The sequence below is a fragment of the Bos indicus x Bos taurus genome, chromosome 18, assembly GCF_003369695.1.
Source record: "Bos indicus x Bos taurus breed Angus x Brahman F1 hybrid chromosome 18, Bos_hybrid_MaternalHap_v2.0, whole genome shotgun sequence".
Taxonomy (NCBI): domain Eukaryota; kingdom Metazoa; phylum Chordata; class Mammalia; order Artiodactyla; family Bovidae; genus Bos; species Bos indicus x Bos taurus.
Genome location: NC_040093.1, coordinates 774,612 through 789,697, shown reverse-complemented (window position 1 = coordinate 789,697; position 15,086 = coordinate 774,612). Strand labels below are relative to the sequence as shown.

General features: G+C 41.5%; 1 protein-coding gene across 1 annotated transcript; it reads left to right on the top strand.

Moving 5' to 3' along the window:
• Positions 1–205: 205 nt before the first annotated feature.
• Positions 206–13,946, top strand: LOC113875915 (zinc finger protein 211-like). The gene is made up of 3 exons (XM_027514615.1): positions 206–457; positions 2,958–3,084; positions 11,031–13,946. Exons 1-3 carry the CDS (start codon positions 425–427, stop codon positions 12,653–12,655), a joined length of 1,785 nt encoding a protein of 594 aa, XP_027370416.1. The 5' UTR covers positions 206–424; the 3' UTR covers positions 12,656–13,946.
• The last annotated feature ends 1,140 nt before the right edge of the window (positions 13,947–15,086 follow it).

Here is a 15,086-nt window from a genome sequence, read left to right as displayed (position 1 = left end):
CAGCCCTAGAGGTCACTTCTCAGCTCTCCTGGCAATTCATCTTGGCTTTTTCTGCCCCAGTGTTTCAGGTGTGGACCATGCTTCCTTGAGGCCTTAGAACTACATTACCCAGAAGTGTTGCGTTACGGAGCAGTGACGTTTATCCAATGAAAATACAGAAAAGGAGCGTTTCCGGGGAGGGGCTTCAGGTGTCTTCCTGGCGGACATTTTGATTCCTCTCAAGTCTGTGGAGCCGGACGGAAGGTCTGAGCGTGCGGTGTTGGGAGGCCTGTTGCAGGCCGAGAGAGCGCAAGGGGCGTCTTCGAAGGCACTGCATAGGGGACGGCGTAAGAGCTGGGGACACTGCCGCCTGCAGGGTGTGTCCGCGCCAAGTCCGACCTGACCAGTGGAGGGTCGCCGCACCGCTCTGTGGAAAGAAGCTCTGATGGCGGTGCCTGCCCTGAAGGACCCCGGTCAGGTAAGTGCAGTGAGTTCTGGGTTCTCCGCTGCCCGTTTCCCCACCAGAATGAGAACACCCCAGGTGAGCAGCTTCCTGCTCACGTCGTTTGTGGCCTTAAAAAACGTGCAACTCAGAAGTTGAGTTGTGTTTTATTCCGTGGGGATTTTTAGGATTTCCAGCCCAAGAAACATCTCAAGGAACCCTGGGAGGTGAAGGGAGAAACTGTTACAGGAAGGGGGACCCCCTCCAGGACCCGAAAGTGGGCTCTAACACTGGGAAGTGAATTGTTCGAGGAGACACTTGTGCTGGCAAAGCAAGAGATTTTACTGGGAAGGGGCTCTGGGTCGGACAGCAGTAGGGTAAGGGAACCCAGGAGAACTGCTCTGCCACGTGGGTTGCAGTCTGGAGTTTTATGGGGACGGGATTAGCTTTGGTTGTCTTTAGCCAATCTTTCTGACTCAAGAGCCCTTCCAGGTGGTGCACACCTTGTTCAGCCAAGATGGATGCCAGTGAGGATGATTCTGGAAGGTGTTGGGACACCTGGTGTCACTTTTTTACCTTTCCAGAACTCTCTGTGTTGGTGGTGGCTTATTAGTTCCAGTGTTCCTTACCAGGACCTCCTGTTGTAAAACAACGCATGCAAATAGTTACTATGTTACCTGGCCAGGGCAGGCGGTTTCAGTGTGCTTCCCCTAACAAAGCCAGCGTATATATAAGTTTTGCAACAAAGGGCAGGTGTTTGAACATCAATAGATTATTGTTAAGGAAAGTCAGATAACCCAAGTTAAGGAATTAAGCACTTTTCTGTGTATGGAAAGATGTGAGTCTGGGCTCACTGAAATCATTTCTGTCGTGGCAGTCTGAGCTGTAGTTGAAAAAGAATTTCCAGACATAAGGCATTTTAGACTAGAGCGAATTTATTGAGAACAAAGCGGAGAGGTAGAAAGGGGTGCTGCAAAGACAGAGGGCGGACTCCCTAACTGACCAGGGAGAGCCACCAGGAGACTGTTAGAACAGCGGGTGGCTCAAGGGCTTGCCGACTATTTTTATAGCCTCAAGGAAAAGAAAATTCCTGTGGAGAGGGGTGATGTTAGGTCAATAGTCAGGATTCTGTGTATTATGTCATATGGAGGCTGGAGCTGGCTGGTTAGGAACAGAATGAACATGACAATGGTTGCCCTGGAGCTTGGCTAATCATGGAGATATTGTCCTATCATCTCGATATAGGGCTCCACAACTCCTTTGATATGCACCTCGGCTATCTGGTGCCAGTATCCTGTGTTTTCATATCCTGAGTTTCTCGGGACTCAGCATAGGAGTGACTGTAGTCTGCTGACTGCTAAATGGCAAGTATTCTCCTTCCTGAATTCCTAGGGCTCACTGGCTCACACTGGAGGGCTGCAGTCGCTGATCGCTGTGGCATCTTTTTTGTTTACCTATATGGCAGGAAGTGTCCCATTTTTCACACTTTATCTCATGTGCCTGGCCCAACCGCAGTGAGGCCTTCAGGGGTGGTGTCCCTGTTTCTGACCACAGGTGTAATGTGGTGTGGGTGAGGCTTGGAGATGCAACTGAACCAGGAACATTGGGGAACCTGGAGTCCATCGTGTTTCTTCAAAAAACAAAGTTTGAGGCCAGGCTGCACGTGGAATGGCAGATGAGAGGTTGTACCTTTCTTCTCAGGGCACTGGGAACGCTGGAGAGTTTTGAGTAAAGGAAGCATATGATCTGTGGGCTTTTAAAAGTTCTCCAAAATAAATAAATAAATAAATAAAAGCTCTCCAAGGCCTGTTCAGTGGAAGAAAAGTCTGTAGGGGTTGATGAGGACTTGAGCAATGGAAAGTATGGCTTCTCAGAGCTCACAGCTGATAAAAGGTAGTAGTGAGGATGAAGTCATGCAGTAGATGTTAGCCAGTCAGCCTGAGGTTATCGGGCTATGGTACCAGGCAGCTGCCCTGGCAAGTCCTGAGTCCTTGGAGCACTGCCCTGGTCACTTTCCTCTGTGGTCTGCATGTTCCCACAGATTCCCACAGCTGCAGAAGAACATTTAGTAAATGGAGGTTGTCCCAGTCCCTTACTTGTTCACACTCTCACGCACACATTTTCTGTATTTGAGGAGGGTCTTGGGGCTCTTAACCTGCCATTCTCCCAACATTTCGGTTTGGGGACCTTGGCAACCCTGTGCCTGGGGTAGTGAGTGCACACTGGTTCTATGGAGGAATTATGGAACATTGAAACCCATACCAGTATGTTGAAGTGCTTTGAGGTAAGGCTAAGCTGGTTAAGGTAAGTGGGGGTCTTTTTTTTTCTGGTGGGAATAAACAACAGGGAAGAGCAGAATTTCAGCTTGAAATTAAATGCCTGTGTGTTCCAGAGGCAACAGGAAGTTCAGATCAGAGGAGGGAGTTTTTCTTCCCCAGGTATCAGGAGACTCCATCAGGTTGGACAGTAGAGGAGATGTGTGAGAAGATGGAAAGTGTGAGACTGTTCATGATTTTATTTGTCCCTGTTACACCAGAGCCATGTGACCTTTGAGGATGTGGCCGTGTACTTCTCCCAGGAAGAATGGTGTCTTCTTGATGAGGCTCAGATACAACTGTACCTTGATGTCATGTTGGAAAACTTTGCACTTGTATGCATGCTGGGTAAGGCCCCACTCCCTCCTCTATCCTCTTGAGCTAGGCTCTGCCTTCTTTTCCCCAGGGACAGCTCTGTCTTTCTTACATGTGGACCATGGTTACCATGTATCTGATATTTATTTTGCCTGTCTGTACAGAAGAGTGTTGTCACTGACATGGGCACTACTAAACAGATGGTGAGCTATTCTTCCCACAACCTTTTCCGAGGTTCCTACATGTATGTAGTTTTCCTACATACGTGCCTGCAGCTTTATTTTTTGTCTTTTGATGACTACCATCTAATGGATGTGTAGTGGTATATCTTTACCATTTCCATTGCATTTCCCTTATGGTGTGCTTATTGGCCATTTGTATATCTTTTTTTTTTTTGGTCCAAGCCATGTTGACTTCTGGGATCTTAGTTCTCCGACCAGGGATTGAACCTGGGCCTAATGGCTGTGAATATGTAGAGTCTTAACCACTCTACTGTCAGGGAATTCCTGTGTATATCTTTCAAAAATATCTATTCAGGTCCTTTTCCTATTTTTTTCATCAGATTGGTTTTTTTTAGTTGTTGAGTTCTAGACTTCATCCATATATTCTGGATATTAATTCCTTGTTGTACTCTGTGGTTGCCTTTTTACTATGTTTATAGTTCCCTGTGATGTACAATAGGTCAGTTTTTTCCTTTTCCCCTATACCTTTTTGAGGTATAATTGACAGATGACATTAAGTTAAAGGTATGAAACAAACAAACAAAATGTTCTTTTTTTTTTTTTAAGGTTCAGGATCTCATTTATTCTTTTGTTGCCTGGGCTTTTGTTGTCATAGACAAGAAATCATGCCCAAATCCAACAGTTTGAAGCTTTTGCCTTTTGTACATGTCTTGGTAGATTTATAACTAAATATCACTTTTTCTCTTTTTTTGTACTAATGTACATGGTATTTAGTTTTTAGCCTCAAATTTCAGTTTTTTGTGGGGCTGGTATGTAGGTCAGTGATTGGTTTTTATATTGTAACTTTGTATCCTGAAAACTTTGTTGTTTTTTAGTGAAAGAAGGCGTATTTAGAGAGATACACCCAGAATGTGGGCCATCTCAGAAGGCAAGAGTGGCCTGTAATTACTTTTGTTCTAGGATATTTTTGGCAGGGTGTCTATATTTGGGGTTTCTAACGTACCTGATCATGTCATTTGAGAGTGAAGACAATTTTCCTTCCTTCCCAATGAGTATATCTTTTCCTAATTAAAAAGCTTCTAAACAGCAAAAGAAACTATCAACAAAATCAAAGGGTAACCTACCTAATGGGAGAAAATATTTGCAAGCCATATATTTAAGGGGTAAATATTCCAAAATATAAGAACTTATATAACTGGATACCGATCAATATGTATTTTAAGTATTGATAGGTGTTATGTTAACTGACTTTCAAATGTTAAACCAGTTTCAATTGCCCAGTTGGTCATGGTATATAATTCTTTTTATATAGTTTTTTAATTGATTTTTAAAAGTTGTTAAATTTTTTGTGTCTGTGTTCATGAGAGATATAATTCTATAGTTTTCTTTTAATGTTTTTGGTTTGGTATTAAAGTAATACTGGCCTCAAATAATGAGTTAGGAGCTGTTTCCTTTGTTTCTGTCTTCTGAAAGAGATTGTAGAGAATTGTATAATACATTCTCTCATTACATGTTTGGAAGAATTTTCATTTTGGCCACACTGCATAGCATGAAAAATCTTAAAAAAAAAAAAAAAGAAAAATCTTAGGCCCTGACCAAGAATTGAATGCATGCCCCATGCAGTGGAAGCACAGAGCTTAACCATTGGAACCCCAGTGCGGCCCCCTGATTCATTTTCTTTAATTGACGCAGACCTGTTCAGATTATCTATTGTGTGGGTTTTGGTAGACTATCTTTCAGGGAATTGATCCCTTGCATCTAGGAGATGCAAGATGGAGAAGGAAATGGCAACCCACTCCAGTATTCTTGCCTGGAGAATCCCAGGGATGGGGGAGCCTAGTGGGCTGCAGTCGCACAGAGTCGGACACGACTGAAGCGACTTAGCAGCAGCTTAGCAGCATCTAGGTGATCAAATTCATGGGGTTAGAGATTACTCATATTTTTCATTATTATTCTTTTAATCTCCATGGTATCCGCAGTGATGTTTTATTTTGAATTTTTTGTTTGTGTTATTATTAATTTGTGTTCTCTGTTTTTATCCTCATGAGCCTGACTTGACTGCTGTGAACATAGGAGTCTATATCTTTTTGAATTAAAATTTTTGACTGGATATATGCCCAGGAGTTAAACTGCTGGATCATAATGGCAACATTACTTTTAACTTTTTGAGGAACATCTATACTGTTTTTCATAATGGCTGCCCAACACCATTTGTTATTTGTAGACTTTTGTTTTTAATATGTGTGTATGTAAGTATTTGGCTATTCTGGGTCTTAATTGGGACACCTGGGAGCTTTTAGGTGCTACATGCAAACTCTTATCTCGAGCTTGTGGAATCTTAATTCCCTGACCAGGGATAGGATCTGGGCCCCCTGCATTGAGAGCATGAAGTTTTCTTTTCTGGTTTTTTTTTTTTTTTTTTTGGTAAGCAAGGGAGCATGGAGTCTTAGCCATTGGACCACCAGGGAAGCCCCTGTAGACTTCTTAATAATGGCATTCTGCCTGGTGTGAGGTGGTACCTCATTGTAGTTTTGATTTGCATTTCTTTCTTTCATTTTTCTCTGTGCTTTTCAGTTTTGGAAGTTTCTACACATCAAGCACAGAGATGCTTTCCTCAGCTGTGTCCAGTGTATCAATAAGCGCATCATATTCATTCTTCATGTCTGTTATAGTCTTTTTGACTTCTAGAATTTTGAGTTCTTTCTTTGAATTTCCATTTCTCAAACGTCCAACTCTTTGCGACCCTGTGGACTGCAGCATGCCAGACTTCTTGTCCATCACAAACTCCCAACTCTACCAAACATTAATCAGCATATATATCATACTCGCTTCGTATTTCCAGTGTGATAATTACAACATCTTTGTGATAGCTGATTCTGGTTTTGAAGTTTCCTTTGTCTCTTCAGATTGCTTTTCACTATTTAGTATGCTGTGTGATTTTTTCTTGATAACTGGCATGATGTATGGAGTAAGAGGAACCACTATAAATAGGCCTTTATTCATGTGTTGGTAAGATGTGGAGAAGGGAAGCCTCCACAGTACTGGAAGGATTCATAGTATGTTTACTTATCAGTCTTTTAATGAGCTTGTGTGTCTGGACTATGAACTTCACAAGTTACTTTCAATTTATTTTCCTCCCATTAGGTGGGACAGCCATGTGTAGAGAGGGCTGGAGTTGAGCACTTATTAAGAAGAACAGAATGTTCTGGCTATTTTATTTGTCTGATCTTTATCATTTTCTTTTTCAGAATGCTTTGTCTATTTAATGTGTGTGGGTTTTTTTTTTTGTAGTTCATCAAGTTGTAAACATTATGATAAAATTTATTTTTTTAATATAAGCATTTATTGCTGTAAATGTTCTCCTTAGTACTGCCTTTGCTGCATCCTGTAGTTTTAGTATGTGGTGTTTTGTTTACATTGGTCTATTAAATATTCTCTGATTTCCCTTGTGATTATTTTCTTGAACCTATTTATTTCCAGAATTTTGTAGATATTTCAGTTTTCCATATGTTATGTTATGGATCTTCATTCTGTTGTGGTTAGAGAGGATAGTTGGTATAACTTTATCTAATTAAATCTATTGTTCCTATCCAGAGTAGAGTATGGAAATTTCCAAATATTAAGGTAGAACTGTCTGTTTCTCCTCTTGATTGTCAGTTTTTGCTTCATGTATTTCAGTGATCTACTATTGAGTGCGTGACTATTTATACTTATTGCATCATCTTACATTGAATCTTCCCAAAATATATGTCCTTCGTAGTCTTTAGATTTAAAATCCTTACTGTTTGGTATGATTTATAGCTACTCCTGTGTGCTTTTTGTTACTGTTTGCATGAAATATCTTTACCTACCTTTCAGTTTCAACTTGTGTTTTGTTGACAGCACACAGTTGTTGTTGTCGTCTTGGATTGTGCCACACAGCCTGTGAATTCTTCCTCCTGTGACCAGGGATTGAACCCGTGCCCTCGGCAGTGAAACTGCTGAATCCTAACCACTGGACTGCCAGGGAGTTTCCTGGATCGTTTTTTTGAATCTATTCTGCCAGTCTGTGTTTTGCTCTGAGAGGTTAATCTATTCACTTTAGAGCAGTTTTTGATGAAAGGTTATTTTTTTCATCTTGCTCTTTGTTTTCTATATACGCCTTGGAGCTTTGTCATTCCTTACTTTTTGTTATTTTCTCCTTTTGTATTTAGTTGATTTTGGGGGGGGGGGTAGTGAAATATCTTAATTCCCTTTTCATTTCCTTTGTGTGCATAATAAAACTTCTTCTTTATTTTTTTGTATTTACCATGGGGATTACATTTAATATCCTAAAGCTAGAGTATACTAATTTTAATTTATACCAGTTTACCATCAGTAACATTAAAAAAATTTCTGGGAATTCCCTAGTGGTCCAGTGGTTAGGACTCTGCAGTCTCACTGCCATGGGCCTGGGTTCAGTCCATGGTCTGGAACTAAAATACTGAGAGCCGTGCTGGCAGGCCAAAAAAAAATTTTTTTTCTGCTTCTATACAGCTTTATCTGTATCATTTTACTCATTAGTGTCTTTTCGGTTCAACCTGAAGGACTCCCTTTAACATTTCTTGAACTTCCTCATCTTTTATTTACCTAGATATACTAATTTCTAATTTACCTAAATATGCTAATTTCTCCTTCATTTTTGAAAGAATCTTGGTTGGCAGGTTTTTTTCCTTCAGCCATCTGAACATATCAGCCCACTGTCTTCTGGTCTTCTCAGGTTTCCCATAAGAAATCTGCTAATGATATTGTTTGGGACCCCTTGTCTGTGATGAGTCACTTCTCTCACTGATTTCAAGATTCTCTGTTTCAGCAGTTTGATTATAATGTGCCATGATGTGGGTCTTCTCGTTTATTCTGCTTGAAGTTCATTTATATTCTTGGATGTTTACATTCATATCTTGCCTCAAATCTGGGATGTTTTTCTGCATTGGATTTCTCTAGTGATTTTTTTTTTCACTTCAGCAATTGTACTTTTCAGCTCCCAAATTTCTTTTTTCTTTAAATACTTACTATCAAAAAAAAACAAAAACAAAAAAACAAAGCAAAACAACTTGCTGTATCTTTTATTGTTAGTTCCATTTTGTTGAGGCAGCTTTTAAAAATTTCTTTTGGTTCATTTGTTTACCAGTTTGAGCATCTTTTTCAGACAAATCTTTTTCTAGTCACTATGGGCTCTACTGGTGGCCCAGACAGTAAAGAATCCACCTGCAATGTGGGAGACCTGGGTTCGATCCCTGGGTTGAAAAGATTCCCTGGAGGAGAGTGTGGCAACCCACTCCAGTATTCTTGCCTGGAGAATCCCCATGGACATAGGGTTGCAAAGAGTTGGACATGAGTGAACAACTAAGTATGGTTACCATCTATTCTTTTTGTACCTTTTCATAAGGTACAGCAGCTGTTGATTGTTATTGTCCTTTCCTTCTTTGTATGCCTTGTGAGTTTTTGTTGTTGAAAACTGAACATTGGCATCTTATGGTTGTAACTCTGAAGATACTGTGCTTGCCATTAACCAGGGTTTGTGGGGTGGGGGGTTCTTGTTTTTGATGTTTTTATTTTTTATTTTATTTTATTTATTTATTTTTTTGTTTTGTTTTTGATGTTTTTAGAGTGTCTCTTTCCTGTATATTGATATGAGATGTAAACTGACAGGCTTTTCAGTGTGCCTTTCCTTGGGGGTGCACCATGACTTAAATTCCACAATATAAGCGGTTGTCTTTTATGATATTTTTAATTATTATTCATTTATTGTCTGTGCGGGGTCCTTGTTGATACATACTTTTCTCTAGTTGTTGTGAGCAGGTGCTATGCTCTAGTAGTGCATGGGCTTCTCATTGCTCTGGCTTCTTTTGTTGCAGAGCATGGGCTCAAGGGTACGTGAGCTTCAGTAATTGTGGCACATGGGCTCAGTAGTTGTGGCTCCCAGGCTCTAGAGCACAGGCTCAGTAGTTGTGGCACATGCACATAGTTGTTCCAAAACATGTGGGATCTTTCCAGACAGGAGGTTAAATCTGTGTCTCCTGCATTGACAGGCAGATTCTTTACCACTGAGTCACCAGGGAAGCCCAGTGTTTGCTTTTGATTGCCTTAGTCCTCAGATGTCTCACTCTTAAAAGGGAAAAGCAGAAAAATGAAGAGCAGGAGGTGAGATGCTGGCCCTTAAAATCTTCAGCCAGAGGGGGAGGAGATTTGTGTATCGGTGGTACCATTTACAGCAGTGGGTGTACACCTCTGTATTACTCACATACATTCAGGAACAGCAGTCAGACTATAGAGCACTGACATTTGGAGGACTAACTAGGTCCTTACTTTCCATGCTGGCTCATGAAAAGTATGTGCAGTCTGCTCTAGAAACATGTACATAGTAGCCTGCCATGGGACTTTGGGTTGGGGAATGGACAGCTCCAGAGGCTAAGAACTGAACTTGCCTAAAATAAATTTAACTTGGGAAACTGCAGATCTTCAATAGATTCGAGTTCCAAGAGCTACCATTGGATTCTGTCAGCACAGTTATTGTTAAGGCTAGGAGATGGAATCCTAACATTTTGTATCCATCTTCTGCACATCCTTTCACGTGGTTCCATCAGAGCTGCTTTTTGCAGTGTTTAAATATTGTCCCTTTTTGTGTGCTGAGTTCTTCTGGGCTGGTGTTGGCCACTCACCTGACCTGCTCTTCTATTAAGAGTTGTATCATTTGCCTTCCATGTAGTTGTTGAACTGAGAGTGGACAGTCCTTCATGATTCGCAGGATGGACATGACTCTGGTCTCAGCACAAAGCACTCTCAGGTAGTCTGGCCAAGTTGAATGGCAGCTGGGATAGCTTCATGTCAGGTGTGTGTTCAAGTCATTCCAGGAACCTATCATGTTTGACTAGTGCTTTTAGTGTGATTGCCAGTGGCCACAAGTCATTTCTATAGTCTTTTCTCCATTCTTGACACTAGCAACTTACACTTTGTTCTACTTCTCATTATTTATTTATCCATTTATTTTATTTTTGGTTGGATCTTCATTGCTTTGCAAGGGCTTTCTATAGTTGTGGCGAGTGGGGGCTACTCTTTGTTGTGGTATGCGGGCTTCTCATTGTGGTAGCTTCTCTCATTGCAGAGCATGGGCTCTAGGCCTGCAAGCTTCAGTAGTTGTAGCACACAGACTCAGTAGCTGTGCATGGTATTGGTTGCTCCACAGCATGTGAAATCGTTGTAGACCCAGCCTCGAATCCATGTCCCCTCCATTGGCAGGTGGATTCTTACCCACTGTGGCACCAGGGAAGTCCTACTTCTCATTTTTATTCTGACTCCAGCCTGGGATTAATTTCCTACCACCTCTCTAAACCATTTATTTCATTGGTCTTCACAGTGTTTCCTCCAGAGTATTTTCTGACACTGTTTATGTCCTGAAACACAGGAGGATCCCTTAATATTCCTTAAACACCAGGTACCTGTTCCAGTCAGATTTTCTGAGGCCTGGACATACAGTTCTGCAGAGAAAAGGTCACCAGCAGTTGTGGTCCAGGCAGAAGCTATTGATAAGAGTGAACTGTAGAAAAGGCGTTTCACCCTTGCTCCATACCCAGTCCTTGTGTCCTGTGTTTGCTGAGACCTCCTCTGTTCTGTAACCTTAAAGCCCTGTAACACAGAGCAGCTGCTTCCTCAGTCTGACCCTAACTCCACTTCCTGAACACAGTCTTGTGGACCTGTTCTTTCAAGTGTCAAATGTACAGTTTTAACGGTGGCATTTCCCTGTACTAAACTCAATATGGACTTCACTATTGTTTTCAGGTTCTTGGCCTGGAGTTGGGGATGAAGAGACACCTTTTGAACAGAGCAAATCTGCAGGAGTGTCACAGATTGGGAGTCCCAGGACAGATTCATCTGCTGAGAAGGTCCAGCCCTGTAAGATATGCATCCTGGTCTTGAGAAACATTTTGCACTTGACTGAAGAGCAGGGAACAAATAGTGGACAGAAAGCAAACACATGTGGGGCACATGGAAAACAGTTCTGTTTCACTGCAGACATTCAGCAGCACCAAAAGCAGCACACGAGAGAGACTCTTTTACAATATATTATGGGGAAACTCTCATTTTTGAAGAGCTGCACAATTCATGCATCAGGAAGTCTCTCCCCATACAATGAGATTGGGAAGGAATTCGTGGCCAACCTGGGAGTTCAGCCACAGGCCAAAAACACCAGGAATCAACAAAACAACAGTAAGGAGTGTGAAGTTGTTTTTCACAGTGGAAAAAGTCATCAGAGCTCGGGAGAAGGCAAGAAAGCTTCCAGCCGCACAGACATACTTGTTCAAGATGAGAGAATCCTCACTAGTGAACAGTCTTGTGAGTTCACAGGCGGCACTCACCAAAGTAACCATGTTCAGCACCAGAAAGGTCACATTAGAGGAAGGTCTTCTGAGTGCACTGAATGTGGGAAATCCTTTGGCCAAAGAAAGTATCTCAGGATTCATAGGCGAATCCACACTGGAGAAAGGCCTTATCAGTGCAAGGAATGTGATAAATCTTTTATCTATAAGAACCGTTTCATTGGACATCAGAGAATTCATACCGGAGAAAGGCCATATGAATGCACTCAATGTGGAAAATGTTTTACCCATCAATCCTCTTTCTATGTACATCAAAGAATTCACACTGGAGAAAGGCCTTATAAGTGCAATGAATGTGGGAAATCTTTTATCAACAACTCCAATTTCCATAGACATCAGAGAATTCACAAAGGAGAAAGGCCTTATACCTGTAATGTATGTGGGAAATCTTTTATAACTCTGGCTGGCATCCGATATCATCAGAAAGTTCACAACAGAGAAGAGCTGTATAAAGGCAGTGACTATGAGACATCCTTTAATCAAATGCACCACCTCAGTTCCAGTAGGAAAATCCACACTGGAGAAAAGCCCTATGAGTGCAGTGAATGTGGGAAATCTTTTACTGCTAGCTCTAGCCTTTGGTATCATCAGAGAATTCACAGTGGAGAAAGGCCTCATGAGTGCAGTGAATGTGGGAAATCTTTCATTGTTAGGTTGAGTCTTCGCAATCATCAGAGAGTTCACACTGAAGAAAGGCCTTATAAGTGCAGTGAATGTGGAAAATGTTTTACTAGCAGTTCGAGCCTTCTTCGTCATCAGAGAGTTCACAATGGAGAAAGGCCTTATGAGTGCAGTGAATGTGGGAAATCTTTTACTGCTAGCTATGGCCTTCGGTATCACCAGAGAGTTCACAGTGGAGAAAAACCTTATGAGTGCAGTGAATGTGGGAAATCTTTTACTGCTAGCTCTAGCCTTCGGTATCACCAGAGAGTTCACAGTGGAGAAAAACCTTATGAGTGCAGTGAATGTGGGAAATCTTTTACTGCTAGCTATGGCCTTCAGTATCATCAGAGAGTTCACCATTGAGAAAAACTTTATGAGTGCAGTGAATGCAGGAAATCTTTTATTAATAAGTCCAGTCTTCTTAATCATCAGAGAATTCGCACTGGAGAAAGGCCTTTTGAGTGCAGTGAATGTGGGGAATCTTAATAGTAAGATCAGATCTATTTGGTTATCAGAGAGTTCACACTGGAGAAGGGGCCTCACGAATGCAGCTAATGAGGAGAGCACTAGCGTTAGAGTTGGGATAGTAACAGCGTGGGAGGACATAACTACAGTCACCAGGCAGCAAATGGACCATTTCTAGGGAGGGATTTGAGGCACAGAGGGTGTGTTTTCTCTCCCAGCAATGGACAGATATTTGGGATTCAGTATCAGGTTGCCTGTTTTCAGGACAAGGGGAGTCTGGTCACTGTGATCCTCTTTCCCTTCCATCCCAGCTTTGGGAACTCAAAGAATACCTAATCCATCCTCTGTCCCTGCCCCGCTCCTCAAGAGTCTTGCTCATACACTGCACTCCATGCTCAGTGGTCATGACTATCCACTGGAAAGCAGCATTCATGGTTTTCCTGTAAATGAATGATCCCGTTATCTACCTGGTAATGCTCTGTTCCAGCACCTCCATGCCACAGCATTGCACTGGGTTTAGGGCAGCCAAGAGTGGAGAAGAGACTTGTATGATACTGTATGATATCTCTTATGTGCAACTTAAAAACAATACAAAAGAATACACATGCAAAACAGAAACAAGCAAAAAAAAAAAAAAAACCTCAGGTTTAGGGGTTTAACTGGTGGCTCACTGATAAAGAACCTGCCTGCCAATGCAGGAGATGTGGGTTCAATCCTGGGTCAGGATGACCCTCTGGAGGAGGAAATGGCAACCCGCTCCAGTATTCTTGCCTGGAGAATCCCATGGACAGGGGAGCCTGGCAGGCTACAGTCCATGGGGTCTCAAAGAGCTGGACATGACTTAGCAACTACACAGGTACAGAAAACAAACTAATAGTTATCAGAGGAGAGACAGAAGTGTGATGGGACAAATTATGTGTATGGGATTAAGAAATTAAAAATTTATAAAACAGCAACAAATTTATGTTGTATCAGATAAAGAATTATAGTCATCATTGTATAATAACATTTGGTAGAGTATAATCTGTAAAATACTGAATCACTGTGCTGTACACCTGAAACTAATATAATATTGTAAATCTACTGTAATTAAAAATAAAAAAAGGTGAATTTTCCACAGAATTGTTAAGATTGTATTTTCTGGATGGTACAAACCTCCAGACGTTTAATAAAGGGAGTAGCTATGAAAGTGATTTGTATTATTTATGAAAATGGTCAGTCAGGTGTGGCTACAAGAAAAAAGGAAAACAGTGATGCTCACAAATCCTGGAAACACATGGGAAAGTTATCAGGGTAGTCACGAGACAAGGCACGAGTGGGGAGTGTTCAGAACACTGTCTGTGTTGCGGTTCTGTGGGAAAGGCCTGGCAGAGTGGGGTAAACAACTAGGATTGCTTGCTTTGAATAGTTTTGGACTTCATGCTATAGGGGTGGCCTCTGGTTGCTTGGTGTTTGGTGCTGTGATGATGAAGAAAGAGAGACATTGCCTCCAGGGGTGTTCAGCCATGTGGAGGATGTGTGGCTCTTGATGTTCAGTTTGCTTTCACACAGAAGCAGGACACATTTGAGTATCACATGAGAAGCTAGTATATTTTGCTATATGAGAATGAAATAGTCACTTGGCTGCTTAACCACATCTGCCATGTCACTTTGGCCATGACCTCTCTGGCCATTGATATGGGCATGGGGACTAGAAGTAAAAATGCCAGTAAGGGCTTGCAGGCTTGTAGCTATTATGAGCCAGTGGCCTACCTGGATGAATTCCCTTCATTTCATAAGCATTCCTGAACAGGAGGTGTCTGGTGGGGGAGCAAAGCAGATCGTGTCCCTGTGGTGCAAACAAGCACATGGTAACAAATTGTATCTCTCGGTTTAATGTTTCTTTCCATTTTGCCAGGACATCCTACTAGATGATGAAGCATAATTAGGTTAATTATCTAAACTTAAGTTTTTCTCTTAGCAATTGAAGGCAGGGATATACTTATCATTTTACCCCAGGATGTAGCAGAATTAATAATTAAAAAATTAATTTTTATTCTTTTAAAATAGGTGACTTATTGCACATGATAGTCACCTATTTTAAAAGAATAAAAATGAATTTTAAAAAGCAAAAAAAAAAAAAAAAAAGTGATCCAAATGCCAAAATGAGAGAAAACTTACAGATGTTTAACAAAAGTAGGAAAAGCATTTTTCTCTGGTGCAGAAGACAAAGAACTTAGAGAAACAAGTGTCACTGCACAAAGGAGCTGGAAGCTGGGAAACATGAAGGAAGCTAGTAACACAGAGTCCATCAGTCACTGGCCTGGATTTACAATCATTGCAACAGATA